Source organism: Pongo abelii, chromosome 4 (genome assembly GCF_028885655.2).
Source record: "Pongo abelii isolate AG06213 chromosome 4, NHGRI_mPonAbe1-v2.0_pri, whole genome shotgun sequence".
NCBI lineage: Eukaryota > Metazoa > Chordata > Mammalia > Primates > Hominidae > Pongo > Pongo abelii.
This window is the reverse complement of record NC_071989.2, coordinates 180,135,851-180,153,738: the sequence shown is the minus strand read 5'-3', so window position 1 is coordinate 180,153,738 and position 17,888 is coordinate 180,135,851. Positions and strand designations below refer to the sequence as shown.

The window sequence follows — 17,888 nt, the reverse complement described above, 5'->3', positions numbered from 1 at the left end:
GAACTGAACCCTAAGCAGTGTGCATATGCGTCACAGAGATGACTACAAGCACACGTTTATATTAAATATTCAATGATAAAGTAAACTCTAACTGAGGCCATTCAAAATCAAGGAAGAGAGTGGGGAAACAGCATGCCACGTTACTAAACAGTCATCAAACATTTCCCAATTATTATCGTACTTCACAACAGAGCAGCATAAGCACAATGGCACGAGGGCGTCTCACGCAGTCATCAAAGGAGAGTGCAATGAATATTGTAATGTACCAAGAAGAAAGAGACTGTGAGAGAGACCAAGAAACAGAAACTCTCAGAGACAGAGTCAGACACAAAAACAGAGATGCGGAGAAAGAGCTGTGAGTCAGACAGTGTTTCCCCAGTCTCTTTCTTTTGAATGGCCTCAGTTAGAGTTTATTACTGAATAATCTAAACATGTGCTTATAGTTACCTCTGTCATGGATATGCACACTGCTTAGGGTTCACATATGCACGTGAACACCCAATCATCATGCTCATCAACTACAAAAGGATTCAAAATGTTGTCATTTTTCATATGGGGGAAAAATTATTCCTGTGGACAATTAATGGGACCCTTCAGAAATATTTTCCATTAAATATTAGAGTTTATATTTAAACCATGCAGAATTTTCAGATTTGAGAGTTTTTATTTATAGTTATCTAATGGCATAGAAAGTGCCGGCCAAGAGGCCAGGGAGATGATTCAAAGATGCTACTGACATTTGGAAGCTCTTTTTCCCTAATAATTACATAGCCCAAGGAATGCTAGTGACTGAAAGCGTCGGGAATAGAACCTCATTCTTCAATTAAACATTTACTGACCACCTAATTTGGGCAAGGCTCTGTGTCAAACCTTGGGAATATACAGATGAACAAATCACAGTCCCAGCCCTCAAAGAGCTTACAGTTGAATAGGGGAGGAGATACACAGTACAGAAACAATGGCAGAAGATACAGTAAGTGGCCATAAGCAGAAGCTTACACAGGAGGCTTTTAGAAACCAGAGGCTAACCCTTCCTAGGGGTAGAAGCAGCCAGGGATGGCTTCACAGGGAAGGTGACATTTGGATCTGTTGTTGAGAATAAGAGAAGTTTGACAGTCAGGTAGGAAGAAGGGCAAGCAGGTGCAAAGGTTTGGAGAAGAGTCTGGGGGAATGATGAGCAGTTCTGTGGGAATGGAAAGGGTGGATGGGGAGTACTGGTGGCAGATGAGGGTGATTACATAGGTTGGGCGCAGATCTTGTGTGCAGGAAATGGGGTGCCATTAAAGCTGAATAAATCTTTCTGGCAGTGATGTGGTAGTGAACTGCTGGTTTAACCATTCTCCACAGGGTCTAAGCCTTAGGAGGTCTGGGCCATCTGATTTTTCCCAAGAAGATGCAGCTTTCAGCCAGGTGCGGTGGCTCATGCTTGTAATCCCAGCACTTTGGGAGGCCGAGGCAGGTGGGTCACCTGAGGTCAGGAGTTCAAGACCAGCCTGGCTAACATGGTGAAACCCTGTCTCTACTAAAAACACAAAAAATTAGCCTGGAGTGGTGGTGCGCGCCTGTCATCCCAGCTACTCGGGAGGCTGAGACTGGAGAATTGCTTGAACCAGGGAGGCAGAGGCTGCAGTGAGCTGAGATCATGCGACTGCACTCCAGCCTGGGTGACAGAGCAAAACTCCATCTAACAACGACAACGACAACAACAACAACAACAACAAGATGCAGCTTTATTCCTTTTCTAGGATTGGGAAGCCACAGACACAGAAGGTTTCCTGCTTGGCTCCTGTGCCTTCGTCAAGAGGACACTTCTTGGGTCCTATCTTACTGGCTCTGTTGCCAGTACTCTGAGAAATGGCACTGACGTTACTTCCCTTGGCCTATAGCACATAACTTAATAGTGTACCCTGTCAGGAATAGTTCTGTTTGTCAGGAAGCTTTTTATTGATGTTCAACCTTCATTTTCCCTTTCTTAATATTATTCCATTATGCCAATACTCCATTGTGCCATGCTAAGTAATTCCCTTTCCTTCTTGGCATTTACTTCTTCCAAGTATTTATAGACTTATCAAATGCCCCATTTAGTTGTCACTTAGGTAAGCTATACATATTTAGCTTCTTTAATCTGCCCCAATAAGCCAGCCCTTCCATTCTCCTAAATCACTTGAGTTACTTTCCTCCAGATTTCTGTCAATTTGTTTTCAGGCTCTCTGCAATGCAAGGGGCCCAGGAAAAAGATGAAGTTGGGGAGGGAAGGCTTATTCTCTTGAGGGGTAAGTGTACTAATGGCCTAGCGTGGAACTTCTGCTCTTAAAGTGCAGTCTCCAAAACAGGCTAAGCCTCAAGAGGGACTATGAATGCCTCTTGTTATCTACAAGGTTTCTTTCACCTGTGTATATTTCAAGTCAATAATATTCTATTATTAGCTCTTTTTATGTGCTAGGCGCACACATGTAACTACATACTTACTGAGTACCTACAGTGTGTCTGGTACTGTGCTAGGGACTTTTCCTTCTGTCTTTTCCCCTCCCTCTTCATTTCTCACACTTACTCACTGCTCAAGGAATTTCTGACCTCCTACTGTGTGTCAAACACCATTGGTACGGAATTGGATAAAGTGTGGTCTCTGTGGCCTTAAGGGCTCATGTAGCCTTAGTATTTATTAATCTCTTACTGCCCACCCATCAAGTTGTTTCCTTCCAGTCTTAAGGGGTTCAGAGAGATCCCTAAATGCACTTATCTCTAATTGATGTTTTTCGTTCCCTGACCTTAGTGGAACTTGTTTGCCCCACGTAAAATAAGAAGCCACATTAAATATGGGCATGCACACTGAGCTCTTTTTTAGGGTTTTCTTTCTGGTAGGTTGCCTTGGTGCCTAAGAGATTTCTCTTCAGACCTTGCACTTTCCATCACTGTCTTTCTTGGGAGTTTATTTGACATTTTTTGTTTATAGGATCTCAACGAAGTATATACTCAAATGTTTTCCTTTTCCACGGTACCAATGTTCCAGACTACAGAGTAGGCTGAGGGAGTGATGGACTGGGAGAGAATCTAAGACAGTCAGTCTTAACTAAAGTCTGGGAATGACACCACAGGAGGGAGTGGTTCAGCTATCTGATCCTGGAGGCCAGTTCAGGTAAGCTATAGAATTCCCTTGGGTGAGGTGGTGATATCCTCCAACAGGTGGAGTAACTATTCCAAGGACATACAGTTAGCAAATAGTATAACTGGTATTCAAAACCAGGTATACTGACTGTAAAACCTGTCTGCCCTGATTGCTGTAAAATAGAAAGTCCCAACAAATATGGAGAATTTGCAATTTAAAAACTTAGGAGGATGAAATTTCAGTCATTTGAAAGCACTCAGTCTATATTCTTCTAAGCGTGCCAAGGGATAGAGAATTAATAAGCAAGAACTCTTCTAGGTTGCAAAGCATAAAAGGCAGCATTAATTCATGAAAGGCCAGAGGATGAAGGAACCTCTTTTTACCTTGTTCTTCAAATAGTGATAAGATTACAAACAAACAAGGAGTCTTCCTCAACACACTATATAAACTCACAGCTCCATCAGTGGCTACTGCTGGTTAAACTTTCCATGAGTTAAGGCCAGGTGTGGTGGTGCACACCTGTAATTTCAGCACTTTGGGAGGATGAGGTGGGTGGATCACTTCAGCTCAGGAGTCGGGACCAGCCTGGGAACTATGGTGAAACCCCGTCTCCACCAAAAATACAAAAAAATTAGCTGGGTGTGGTGGTGCACAGCTGTAATTCCAGCTACTTAGGAGGCTGAGGTGAGAGGATCGTTTGAGCCTGGGAGGCAGAGGTCGCAGTGAGCCGAGATTGTGCCACTGCACTCCAGCCTGGGCGACAAGGTGAGATCTTATTTAAAAAAAAAAAAACAAAAAAACTCCAAAAACCCCAAAAAACAACTTTCCATGACTTAAGAAATGAATGTAAAGGTTGGATTCACATTTCCAGCACACTACAGCACACTACACTTCGGGAATCACATAATTTAACCTGCAAGTATGTGAAAAACCAGTAATAACTGTAAAATAAATAAGTCATGTGATTTATTAAGCCCACTCTTACTTTATACTGTGTCATTCTTTGAAGAAATTCTAAGAGCTTCTCACACCACTCACAATTGCATGCAGAGAAATGAAGGCAGGGGAAACCTTCTCATTTACTCTGCTGTCTCTCTTAGACAAGGATGAAAAGGTAAGAAGAAATGCCACAGAGAAATAGTAGGTTAAGGCCCTGAGAAAACTTAGTGTGGTATTATAAAAACTGTGTGAGATCTAGTGATAAGAGCCTTAATTATAATCTAGATGCCACTATTTCCTAGCTGTGTGACTTGGGCAAGTTCTTTCACACATCTCTGAATCTCTGCATAGGTCTCTCATACAGTCACTGCGGGATTAAATTTGTTGATGTACCTAGACTCCTCAGTTAAAAAAAAATCCGTGTTGGCCTTATCTCCCTGTTAGGGTTATTGTGAGAATCAGAGACATTAGGTATGAAGACATTATATGAATGGGAAGAATTATGAGGTACTATGGTTTGAATGTGTCCCCCAAAAAGAATGTGTTAGAAACTTAATCCCCAATGCAACAGCGTTAAGAGAGGTGATTAGGAATGAGGGCTCTGCCTTCATGCTTGGATTAATGCCATTATTCTGGGATTGGTTCTTTATAAAAAGGTTGAGTTTGGCCTCCTGGTGCTCTTTCTTGCCCTTCCACCCACCTCCATTAGATGACACAGCAAGAAGGCCCTTGCCAGATGCAGACCCTTGACCTTGGGCTTCCTAGTCTCCAGGACTGTGAGGCAAATACATTTCTGTTTATTACATATTACCCAATCTATGGTATTCTGCTATAATATTACATAATGGACTAAGAAATTAGATTTATTTTCATTTTGGCCATTGCAAGGCAATGCCTGAAGTATGCAGGAGGAACGGGTAAGAAAAAAGTCAGTTTGGGGCCAAGAATTTCAAACTCACACCACACCATGCCCTCACCCAGTCCAGTGAGTGTGATTTTGAGAATGCTAATCACAGAAAGAACATTAGGAAAGGCAAAACACAGGGATGAGACCAGGAAAGATCTCAGTGATATGGCTTCAAAATCAAATTACCTTTGAAAGGAAGTCTTGGGCTTGGAATCTCTTGAAAGGATATTTTTCACTTTTATAGTATAAATAGCAGGGATATTTTCCCCTCAAGGACACAGAAAAGTGGTACCTGCATATTGTTTTTCAAAGTGAAGATGAATTTTACATGTTTATCGAATACTTTCTCTGTGTTAGGTAAGTCTATACTCATTGGTTCATTTTGTCCTCACAACTCTCCCAAGTCAAGAGTAGTCTCTGATAAAACTTAGGTCTTTAAGGGGTAGTTTCACTCCCAGACAAGGCAGTGCGGTTAAGTCTCTCAAGGGCTTGGAACCATGGACAAGGCAGCTGGCAGGGTATTTCTCAGTCTTTTTCTTTCTCTGGGGCTACTTGGCCTCTCATTTGAGATCCTTGGCATGTCTCCTTTTTTCTCTCCTCTAGGACTGGCTATTTCTCCGAGCATATGGCAGGGAATGGCTGCCTCATGGCTCTTGACTTTTTAAGTCTTCAGTTTAGGTGAGGACTAGTGGCTGACCAGCATCGTTACAAATTTTTTTTTTTTAATTTAATTTTTTTTTTTGAGATGGAGTCTCAGGCTGGAGTGCAATGGCACCTCACTGCAACCTCTGCCTCCTGGGTTCAAGCAATTCTCCTACCTCAGCCTCCTGAGTAGCTGGGATTACAGGCATGTGCCATCACATCCAGCTAATTTTTGTGTATTTTTAGTAGAGACGGGGTTTCACCATGCTGGTCAGGCTGGTCTCGAACTCCTGACCTCATGATCCGCCCGCTTTGGCCTCCCAAAGTGCTGAGATTACAGGTGTGAGCCACCATACCCGGCCAATTTAATTTTTTTGTAGAGACAGAGTCTTGCTATGTTGCCCAGGCTGGTCAGGAACCCTTGGCCTCAAGCAATCCTCCTGCTTCAGCTTTTAGTGAAATCCTAAATAGCTTCAGCTTCTCAAAGTGCTGAGATTACAGGCATGAGCCACTGTGCCTGGCAACCGGCATCTGTTAAGTGTCAGTTTCTAAATCTAGGGAGGAACGACCTGAACTGAGCCAGCTTGGGTCAAATGTCTACCTCCTGTCCAATCAGTTCTAAATAATTAAAAAAAAAAAAAAAAAAAGAAAAAAGTTCTAGGCTCAAGGACTGAAGACTCAATTCAGTTCTTGATTGAAGAATGCTGTATGGCTCTTCCTGCCACTCTTCCATCCCTGCCAATCCTGTTTCTAGGCCAGTTAGTTAATAGTACTGTACAGCGGTTAAGAGCACAGGTTCTGCTACTTATTAGCTGTATGATACTGGGTGAGTTATTTAACTTCTCAGAGCTATAATTACAATATTTTGATTACAAAATGGAGATAAAATACCTACCTCACAGAGCTATAAGACGTAAACAGAAATATACACATGTATACACATATATGTATATGTAAGGCACTTAGCACACAGCCTAGCATATAATTAATTCTACTGTTTTTTTTTTAATCATAATCATTGTTAGTAAAATTCTCTGTTTGAGCCTGAGGTTTTCCTTCTATAGCGACATCTTACATCCCAGAAACCCTGCAGGAAATAAGGCTTCTGTTACAGAATGAAGGAAAAGCTTAGGTCTTCAAGAAGGATGTATGAAGGTTCTTTGGAATAGTATGGTAAGAAAACATTACTGAATCATTATTTTCTGGCCAAGGTAGCCATCCTCTTTGTGGTAGTCATACAAATTTAGGATCTGTCTGGTAAGTCTTGGGCTAGCTTCGTGTGATGGAGGGAGATGATCCTAGGTGTCATTTTCTTATGTCATAGAAACACTAAGAGTAGAAAGGCTGCGCTTGTATCAAAACTTGGGAGTGCAAGTGAAATCCTAAATAACTTCTATGTGTGAAATAGACATAAATGCTGCTATCTGTGTTATGTTAGCATAAAGACACAGATGTTCTCTGCAGTGCTTCTTTTTCTGAGAATTCTTAAGAAAAAAAAAAAAAGACAAACCAAAAAATCACTGAACGTCAACAGATAAAACCAATTCCTTTTGAATACATATTGTTAAAACGCTTCCCAGAGTTGGGGTTAGTATTTAATCTATGGGTTAGAAATTTTCCTTGCAGAGGTTTTTTTTTTTTTTTTTTTTTTAAGATACATTTAGTGAATTCTTTTTCTTCTTAATTTAAAATAATAGCAATTATGCCAACCACGATTAATGAAGAGGTTAAAAACCATTTTGGTTTCCATTTGCCATACTGGTGAGTTGCTGTTATAAAGCATGCCTAATTATTATTGGGCTAACCCTGTGTAGCTGTGCTTTCTTCCCTTATGAAATATTCTCTATCTGCTTTACATGAATGTGAGCAAAAAGGTATGGCTGTTGTTTATTTTTTTACCACTCCTTTGCTATCCTGAGAACATTTGTTGCTGACTAATAGCTAAACTGTAGATAAAAGAGAAATGACAGATTACAGTCTCCTTTAATTTATAAGGAAAGCATTTGGAGCCCCTGAGAATACCAAATCAGGCCACTGGCACCCAATGACTTCACACTAAGTTCCAAACCATATCACATTTATTAGTTTAAAGACAAAGCCAAATGGATAAGTGGCTTATTTATTCCAAATTCTTCTTCATGAAGAGCTGGCTTCTTTTTTTCTTTTAGCCCCTTGTAAAACATTGTAATTCCCCTATTCTATAAACATACAAATATAATTGTAAAATGACATCATTCTGTTTTCATTTAATTACCCCTGAAATGCTTTCTATTTAATATTCATTACTCAAAAGCTAATTTAAAAGAGAAAGAGATGTGACTTATTCAAAAAGATGTACTGTCATTCACAGCAATAGTTATCTAATATACAGAAGTTAATAAAGCAGATTAATCTACAAGTCCCTTTAAGCCATTCTTGAGTTTTGAACAACTGCCTCTTTGACCTTTCACCTTCATGCTGTGCACCAGTAGCAGGTGCCAGCTGTACAGAAATTACGGCTGCTGTGTTTGGACGCAAAATCTTTTCTTACTTTGCTTCTGACCAGCAGCTGACCCTGTAGGAGTGATTGTTTCTGGTGCCGGCCTAAAGGCTACATAAACCAGTAGCAGATAAACAAAAGGCTACATATACCAGCTGCCTTGCCTAAGGGTACCATCCTAGACTGACACCTCCACTCCTTCTTCAGCGTTCCAAATTGCTCCTTGTTTGTTTCCATACATGCATTTCATCCATGTTATTTTGTGTGAGGGGTGGGGGTAGGGGAACCCCCCCAAAAACAACAAAAAAACCCTCTGCTCCCTCGAACTTGACTTTTGAGTATTCCATGTCAAACTGTGCCATTATAATGCTAATCTAGGCCTGATTTAGCAACTTTAATAAGAGGCTAAACCCTCTTGTAATTAGATAATAAAATTTTATTATGTATTTTAATATTAAAAGTCTTAAAATCAAACTCTTCAAATCATACACTGGCACAAAACTAAGGTGTTTAAATATCATAGCCTCAGAAAATGGGAACCTGAAAAAGCACATTGTGGCTAATTTTTCATTCTCAGAAATGTAAACATGGAATTCCTATGTGGTAATAGTGAAAGCTCCAATACTCTTAATTATGTACAAGGAAGAATGAATCTATTCAAGTATGAAGCACACTGTACCATTTCCAGCAACAGCATGAGATGACTTTGACAGTTATTTCTTGGATACAAATTACACAAGTATAAAAACAATCCCCATAATGATTAAATGCAGTTATGTACATAGGAGAATACCAGTGCAAATGGTAACATATTTAAATGGTTTTCCTTCATTAAAAAAATTATATATGATATTAAACCATCAATCACTGCTGAGGCACAGGAGTTTAAATGTATTGTCACTGGCTGAAATAAATGACTTGGAGACTGGATTCCGGCTCACTCAATATGGTGTCTTTGCTGTTGCTTAGTCACCCAACTCTCTGCTGGTTTGGGTACATCTGGTGGATTCCATCCCTTTCAATTAATAAGGCAAGTTGTGCTATCAATGGTTTACATCCTTAAACTGTGCTTAGAGGTAGAAAAACACATGTCCTAGTGGGGGTTGGGAAGGGGGTTCCTCTCTGTTCTGTTAACCATTTGGAACAATATTTGAAGTACTTTTTTCTTTCTTCACCCATGTTTAGAATAAAATTTTCTTGTAGAAGTTCAGCAGGGTTATTCTATAGTATATTATGATATAATCTCCTCTTAGCATTTCCATTTGGTTTATTATGTAGCAGTCTACGACTACACTAGGTTTGATACTTAAAATCACTGCCTGCAGATCATACTTCTGAAAACTAATATTTTGGGGGTTTACTTTGCAAACACTTATTGACTATCATGAAGTGTCAGGCTCTGCTAGGCGCTGGGACAAGTATCAGGATGTAGGTGATCTTTGAGGGAGAAAAAAATCACTCTATAAATATGTATTCTTATGGCTACAATGTTAATTTGATGACTTATAAATCAATAACAAATATATTTTTTAATTGTTTTTGCTGTTTTAAAATACCAATTTTGTTACCATTGAAATAGTCATTCATCAAATATTTCTATAATAAAAATTAAATTAAAATGGCAAAGATATGGTTAATAACAAAGGATCTGGACTAGATCATTCTTGTAAAGATAGATAAGTACTTTCATAACATCATAGGCAAAATGTCATCTTAATATTAAAAAAACTAGTGTTTCTCTATTTTTAAAATTATAAGCATTAACTTTCTAAACTGAGCTCTTGAGGCAATGGTCACAAATTTTTCATTCTTAAGAGGTTTACTCTCTTTTGGACTTATTACCTGGTTGTTACCTAGAAACTTTTGTACAGTCCCAGACCTCTTATTTTTTTTTGATCCTCAGTAGTTAGATTTTGCACACACACACACACACACACACACACACACACTTGATCAAACTAAACTTTATTTTTATCTCAAACAAACCTGGCTATTTTGAAGAAAAAGAAAGTTTGAAAAGTATTAGGTGAGTTTCACTTCACCGCCTGTTTATTGTATTCCTTGTGTGCAAAGATGTAATCCAAAAGTGATAAAATGGCCCCTTTAAGTTCCAGTAGACAAGTATAGTAAAAGTAAAAGCAAGAGCAAAATAAATTAAGAAATAACCCCCAAAGCCCCAGATTAAGTAAAATCAAAATAACTATATCCTTTTAAAACTAACCAAAAAAGTATGCTTCAGAAGTTAGAAAAAAACCAGATGGAAATAAAAATATCACTGCAGCAGTACTGTATGGGTTGGCTGTGAGAAATACAAGGTATCATGCATTGGGAGATCTTAGTTCTGAAATTCCTTAAGATTGTATACTACAGAAGTGGAAAGCTGGTATCCAGGCATACAGTGTTGGCCTGCCAAGTGTTTCTATTTTTTTTTTTTTAAATTTTCAATCAGTAGCTACATTTAAAAATCTGAATTTCTGGCTGTTTTTCAAGGGAGAAATTTCAATGTATCTGGCAACACTGGGTCTGACCTTCTTATAAGGCAACAATTAGCTGGAGGTGTGCTGAGGCTGCCCCCTTTAGACAGAGATGTGCACTCAACTTGAGGATTCCTTCATGTCTACCTCATTCAGGTTTTCTGCTTCTTGGCCCTATAGGCATCTTAGTTTGTGACACCTGGTATAGTTATAATAGGTAGGAAAGTGAGAAGGAGGCTCAAAGGAACTCAGGTGTAGATTCAGACCTTAAGAATGACCACTGATAGAGTTAATGGTACTCAACAGCAGAAATTTCCTTTAGAAAACAGAAGCAGTTTACAACCAGAAAGAGGTTAAAAATGGCATTCTATGCTGATGAATCAGTGGTGAAAGCCAGGACAATGAATAGAGATGTGCTGGATATGGGAGAGAGATGCAAAGCACATGTTGCTTCCCTATCATCATTCACAGCTGCCATATTGATTCTGTCCTGGAAAAATCAGGTTAAACCTCAAGAGCTACCTCGGAGGCATTAAAGAAAAGTCACAAAGGGCATTATAACACAGCTGTACGACTAGATTCTGACCTTCTTGAGACTACATGTCCTGCTAAATTATATACCTTCAACATCTGGCTATAAAACGAATGAATGGGTGTGGGTGTAGAGTAAGAAAGTGGAAGCTTGGTTAGGTCTGTCTTGGTGGTGGTGGGAACCACAGGGCTTTTTCTGCAGCAGCTGGCAAAGCCACCTCCTTCTCCCTTGCCCGCTGCCTCTTTGGGTCACTGCCCATCTGTTTTGTCCTGGCTGTAGTATAATGCTGGGGTACCGAATGACTGCTTTAAACCATTCTACCTTAAGGATGGCCCCAGTGGGACTTACTGGAAGCTCAACTTGCCTCATTTTATGTGCTCAAAACATACGTACTTTAGATTAGAAGCCACTAAACAAAGGAACAGAGATAGCTTTGTGTTTAAGCATGTGAACCCCACAGTTAAACAGATTTCAGCTAAAATTTTAGTTCTTCCAGTTACTGACTTTGTGACCTTGGGAATGTTTCCTAATTTTTTTGTGCCTCAGTTTCTGTATCTGTAAAATGGTAATGATAATACTACACCTTCACAAAGATACTGTCATGATTAAACCAGATAATGCATATGTAAGTAGGTTAAGCTAGTGCTTGCACACAGTAAGCACTTACATTTGAAAAATTTTATTTCTTAAATTTCTAAATTTTAAAGCTTTTATTTTAGGTTCGGGGTACATGTACAGGCTTGTTATATAGGTAAACTGCATGTCACAGGGGTCTGGTGTACAGATTACTTTGTCACGCAGGTAATAAGCACGGTACCCCCAATAGGTAGTTGTTTGATCTTCACCCTCCTCCAACTCTCCACTCTCAAGTAGGCCCCGGTATCTGTTGTTCCCTTCATGTCCATATGTACTCAGTGTTTAGCTCCCACTTGTAAGTGAGAACATGCTGTATTTAGTTTTCTGCTTCTGCGTTAGTTCGCTTAGGATAATAGCCTCCAGCTCCATCCATGTTGCTGCAAAGGACATGATCTCTTTCTTTTTGATGGCTGTGTAGTACTCCATGGTGTATATATGTACCACATTTTTTCTATCCTGTCGACCACTGATGGGCATTTAGGTTGATTCCATGTGCTATTGTGAATACAAGCACTTACATTTTGCCAATATTATTTTTCTTCCCACTACGTATACGCATAATATATGCATCGATTGCTGTTAAAACCAAGATTGTAGCACCATGTGCAAAAATTCTGTTATGAAATTTGAGTTCCTATTTTCCAATTTCAGTGTCTAATGACATATCCCTGGCTTCCTTTAAACTTTTTAAATCCGTTATTACCTGATCCAGTTGTGAATGTTCTTTCAGCTTGTTTTTGATATCAATATACTACTGTATTATTGAGAATAAAGTTGTAAATCAACCAGAGAGAGCTAATGGGTTACATAAAGAGCATACTTTTTATTTAAGGATCACTAGAAATGTCTTTATTAACATTAGAAAATCTGACTATTCTTTTTAAGAGAACAAGAGATATGACTGTATTTCATCTGCTTAAGTGTTTTTGACTGTAAGAGTCTTGCTAAGGTTCCTGTAGGCCAAAATCTCAACATCAGTTAAATATGCGACTGCATTTTCTCCTACTTAGTATTATGGAATGGAATCTTAAGTATGAAAGATGTCTTGTATAGTATGTCAAAATGTTGAGCAATATCATTTCAGTCTAAACACAGAAATGAAAAAAGAGCAGATGATTTCCCTTTTGCTGTAATTCACTTTGGGATGCATGTCACGAAGAGCACTATACAAAAGCAATTTTCATTGATTGACTGACTGATTGAGGAAAAGGGTGAATGTTCTTTCAGCTTAAGTCCCTACTGAAGTATGATTTTTATAGCTCCTGACAGCTCTTCACAATTTGTAGTTAAATGCCATGTTAGCAAAAAAAAAAAAAAAAAAAAAAAAAAAGAAATAAATAACATAATAACATAAAAAGGAGGGAGAAAAGGGAGAGAAAGAAAATCACAATTAGAATTTCTTTTGGATTTCAGTACAGTTGACTTGAGCAAAATAGATAAATAGACAAGAGTAAGATGAATTCAACCCTAACTGCTCTAATTCCTCTATGCAATATATTAAGGTTTTCACGACTATAATTGCTAAAAATACACTCTTAACAAATTAATTGCATAATAGTTCTTGCTAATTTCTGTGGAAGGTGCTACTCTTTCTAGAGCAATTAGTTTTAACTGGAATTCTGATTTAGAGAAGCTTTCAGGATCAGTGTCTTATTCTAATAATCTCATAAGGAATTACTCACATCTCTGAGATGCCCCTCTAATTCTATAAAACACACCCTTTCATTACCTAATTTGGGCAAATCTTTCACTGTGATATAACGAAATGAATGCTATGTATCTATAACTATGTATTATAGATACAAATACTTACTGACCAGTGATGAAACTGAAAAAATTTCACATAGAAATGTTGTCTTCCGAATTATTGTAGCAGATCAGTGTCTTATCTGCTACTAATCAGTAGTAATTAGTAATCTGATCACTGTTACGGTTGGTCTCTCCTTAAATTTTTAGTTTATCCTTCTAATAACATGAAAATGCTTGGGGAATTTTCCACCTTAATTTATGTAAACTGGGTTTTTCTCAATTGTTAGGTCAAAGCAACGCTGGTGATGCAATCGTTTTTACTTTAAACAGATTCACTTACTTACAATGGATCTTCATACGGACTAAATTTTAATGCTTGCAAAGTTAGAGTTGTTTGCAAAATATGAAAAATTGCTTATTTGGAGAACATTTTAAAAAATTTTGAAGCTCTAAAGCCACATAGCAGAGAATAATAAACACAATTCCAGGTGAGAGGCACATAAAATATCTTTCCCAGGCTGCTATACACAAATGGAAAGGCCTGTAAGGATGTTGGAAAACCTTTATGTAGGGGTTCATGCTTCCTTTACTATGGAAGCTTGAGGAGATAACTTTTGCAATTTGGAATTAACATTCCTCATGCAATTATGCTTCCAGCAAAATAGGCCCAGGTTGGGGGGAAAAACAGTTCAAACTAGTAAATAATTGCAGTATCATTGCATCCGTTTAGTTTAAAGAGCTGACAAACCCTCTCGAAACTCCAAGCACAATTAGTCATTAGGGTCTAGTTTTTCAGCACTGTTAAGCAATTTGTAATCCATTCCTTTTAATAGGGTTAGGCATTACTTAACCGACACAGATGCCTTGAAAACTGAAACCTCAAGTTATAAAGCAGCAACCTTGTTCATTACCTTCTGTGATAGGCAAATCATCTATTAAAAACAGCATTTAATGGTCAACCAATGAATAATCAATGGCTCACTTTTCATCTGAGTGTGAAAATGAAAATAATCCAATACAAAATCCCACTGGTAACAGGCTGAATCTTGGGTTCTGCTGCTCTTCAGGGCTGATTTATAAGGTCTTGGAAAGCTGATGTAAACAGATGATCAATGGGACCCATCCCTGCTAATAATAACCCCCAACTGGCCCACTCCCTCTTTTTCAAGTCCATCCCTTCAGGCTATTAGCTCTGTCCAGCTAATTCTTCCCACTACTCCTGCCTGCTGCTTTTACTCTGGCCATCCGTTCAGTCCAGCCGACTCAGAAGTAATTTTATACGCAGCAGAGAGCGGGTGGAATTGATTTTTCACTCAGCGCTCTGTTCCCATCTGAATAATTATCAATTTTACTGCCTCATAAAGGGAAGAGTCAAAATTTCAAATCAATTCAAAAGAGCTTTTGAGACGACAGAAACTGTGCATAAGAATAGAGGTCAAAGTTGTCAGTGACCTAAGGAGATGATGTCAGATATTGCTATACCTAATAGCTGACATCAGAGGCACTCAAGATGATATAACCTAGTGCTAATGCAAATCATATTTATGCTGACTACCAGAGCCCAGTCATTAATATTTAAAATGCTATCTGAAAGCCTACATTCCAAATAAATAGAATGTATTCCACTGTTAATAAAGATATATCACTACTTAGTCATATGCTATAAAGTGAAGGATTACCAAGTATTATTAACACACAGAAATTACTTAAACCAACAAATGCATGCTAATTCTGAGTAAAGACAAACTTGATTTGTCTCCTGCCCAACCACATTACTTGCTTTGCAAAATATGATATGGTATTTTGTCTAGGGCCATAGCCTATTGATTTGTGCTAAAATTTTCTACGAACTTAAAAGTTTCTGCCAAAGTTTATGGGACAATACTGTGATTATGGCTGAGTGCTGGCAGGAGTGATTTGGCAGCAGACTTGTCCCTTGCCATGGTGGGGTAAAGGCTGGGTCTGATTCCTAGCCAATCCATGAATTTTTTTTTTTTCTTCAGTGGGGACATGCTCTAAGTCAGTGATCCTCAACCTTCTTCATGCAAAACACATGAGGGCTGTGACACACTCCCACCAGTACCAGTGGCTACTGCATTTGGGTGGGGTGGTGAGGGAGGAGAGACGTGCTGACATTTTGATAGCATGTATACTTTGAAAAGCCATTCCAGGTGAAGCTGAGATATTATCCTCACCTTGAATACCAATGGTGTGAGTAGTAAGAACTTGGGCTTTTGAGTCAAACAGACCTTGCTTCAAATTCCAACTCTACCACTTTCCAGTTGATCTCTCTGTACCTCAATTTATTCATATGTAAAACGGGGATGCTGATATCCACTTTTCAGGGTTGTTGTGGGGTATAAATGAGGAGACTTCTCTGACAATACTCCCTCCCCTTGTATTTCACTTTCTTTGTCATCACTATATTAATGAAATGATCAAATAACTGGTGAGTTACTTGTCTCTTTGTCCCATGGCAAGAAATTCTATAAGGAGAGAAATTATATCTCATGAATCTTAATAGCTCTTGCACCTGGCACATAATAAGTTCTCACTAAATGTGAGATACCTTCCTTTTTCCTTTATATTACCAACATGTTGTAACAGTTCCAGGGTCACACCAAATAATTATAGGTCTACAGCCCTTTGCCTAGTTACACAAAATATGAATGACACCCATTATCCCTGGAAAATAATTGGTTAATTGAAACATTACCACAAATAAAGTTTACATAATTTCATTTAAATATTAGCAAAAAATGACAGCCAGGAAGCAATCCTCTTTCATAGCTGTCTCATTCTATTTTCATCATTTACTGATATAGAGTGACATTTTCTTTTTCTTTTTCTTTTTTTTTGAGATGGAGTCTCTGTCGCCAAGCTGGAGTGCAGTAGTGTGATCTTGCTCACTGCAACCTCTGCTTCCCAGGTTCAGGCAATTCTCCTGCCTCAGCCTCCCTCACAGCTGGGAATACAGGCACACACCACCATGCCCAGCTAATTTTTGTATTTTTAGTAGAGACAGGGTTTCACCATATTGGCCAGGCTGGTCTCAAACTCCTGACCTCATGATCCACCTGCCTTGGCCTCCCAAAGGTGCTGAGATTACAGGCGTGAGTCACTGTGCCCAGCTGACATTTTCTGATGATTGCAGGCAACTTATTTGCTCCCTAACGGTCCGGTCATACAGCAACACACTATTGATGTGTTTACATTTGCAAATTACAAACTATTATGGATGTAATTTGGCAAAAGAAAACAACTGAAAACAGGATGAAGATACTTTCCAAATTTACTGGAATTAGAAAATATAGTGATGGGGCTAGGCGCAGTGGCTCACACCTGTAATCCCAGCACCTTGGAAGGCTGAGGTGGGAGGACTGTTTGTGCTCAGGAGTTCAAAACTAGCCTGGCAACGTGGCAAAACCCCTTCTATCCAAAAAAAAAAAAAAAAATTAGCTGGATGTGGTGGTGTGCACCTGTAGTCCCAGCTATTCAGGAAGAGGCTGAAGTGGGAGGATTGCTTGAGCCCTTGAGAGACAGAGGTTGCAGTGAGCCCAGATTTTGCCACTGCACTACAGCATGGGCAACAGAGTGAGACCCTGTCTGAAAAAAAAAAAAAAAAAAAAAAGAAAAGAAAATATAGTGATGGTATAGCCATAAAAAATGGTATTTTCTTTTTGAAATATTTTTGGCATGTATGTTTTTTTAAAAATATTTAAATTTTCTTTTTCCTTTTTTTTTGAGATGGAGTCTTGCTCTGTCATCCAGGCATCCAGGCTGGAGAGCAGTGGTGTGATCTCGGCTTACTGCAACCTCTGCCTCCCCAGGTTCAAGCGATTCTCCTGCCTCAGCATCCCGACTAGCTGGGACTACAGGTGAGCACCACCACACCTGGCTAATTTTTGTATTTTTAGTAGAGACGGGGTTTCACCATATTGGTCAGGCTGGTCTTGAACTCCTGACCTGGTGATCTGCCTGACTTGGCCTCCCAAAGTGCTGGGATTACAGGCGTGACCACCGTGCCCAGCCTAAATCTTCTTTTTTAGAGATGGGGTCTTGCTATGTTGCCCAGGCTGGTCTTGAACTTCTGTGCTCAAGCAATCCTCCTGCCTCCGCCTCTGGAGCAGCTGGTACTACAGGTACTGCACCTTGCAATATTCATTTCTTATGCATGCCGTTACTATTATTTGCACAAGTGAGTTTTTTAAAATGGTATTAAACTTGGATCTAACCCATTAGCTAGTTAGAAAATACATTAGAAAATAAACAAATAGTGGTTTTATTACTTATTAGTTAGATATTATTGAACATATTACCTAACCTATCTGAACCAAGATTTCTCATTTTAAAATGGGAAAAACAGCAACTATGATATGATGAATGAGAAATTCCTAGCAAGCTGCCTGGCATACACTAGGAGC

At 39.0% G+C, this 17,888-nt stretch overlaps 1 protein-coding gene across 13 annotated transcripts in view; it reads right to left on the bottom strand.

Moving 5' to 3' along the window:
* The window catches only part of RANBP17 (RAN binding protein 17), a 434,785-nt gene that overhangs the window by 15,093 nt on the left and 401,804 nt on the right, over positions 1–17,888 (bottom strand). The window contains exon 27 of one of the 13 annotated variants that reach the window (XM_054556225.2): positions 10,460–12,986. The exons of the other annotated variants lie outside the window; for them this stretch is intronic. Coding sequence (XP_054412200.1) covers positions 12,969–12,986 — 18 coding nt within the window. The 3' untranslated portion in view covers positions 10,460–12,968. Of the gene's footprint in view, positions 1–10,459; positions 12,987–17,888 lie in introns of those variants that run through there. 13 annotated transcript variants of the gene reach the window in all.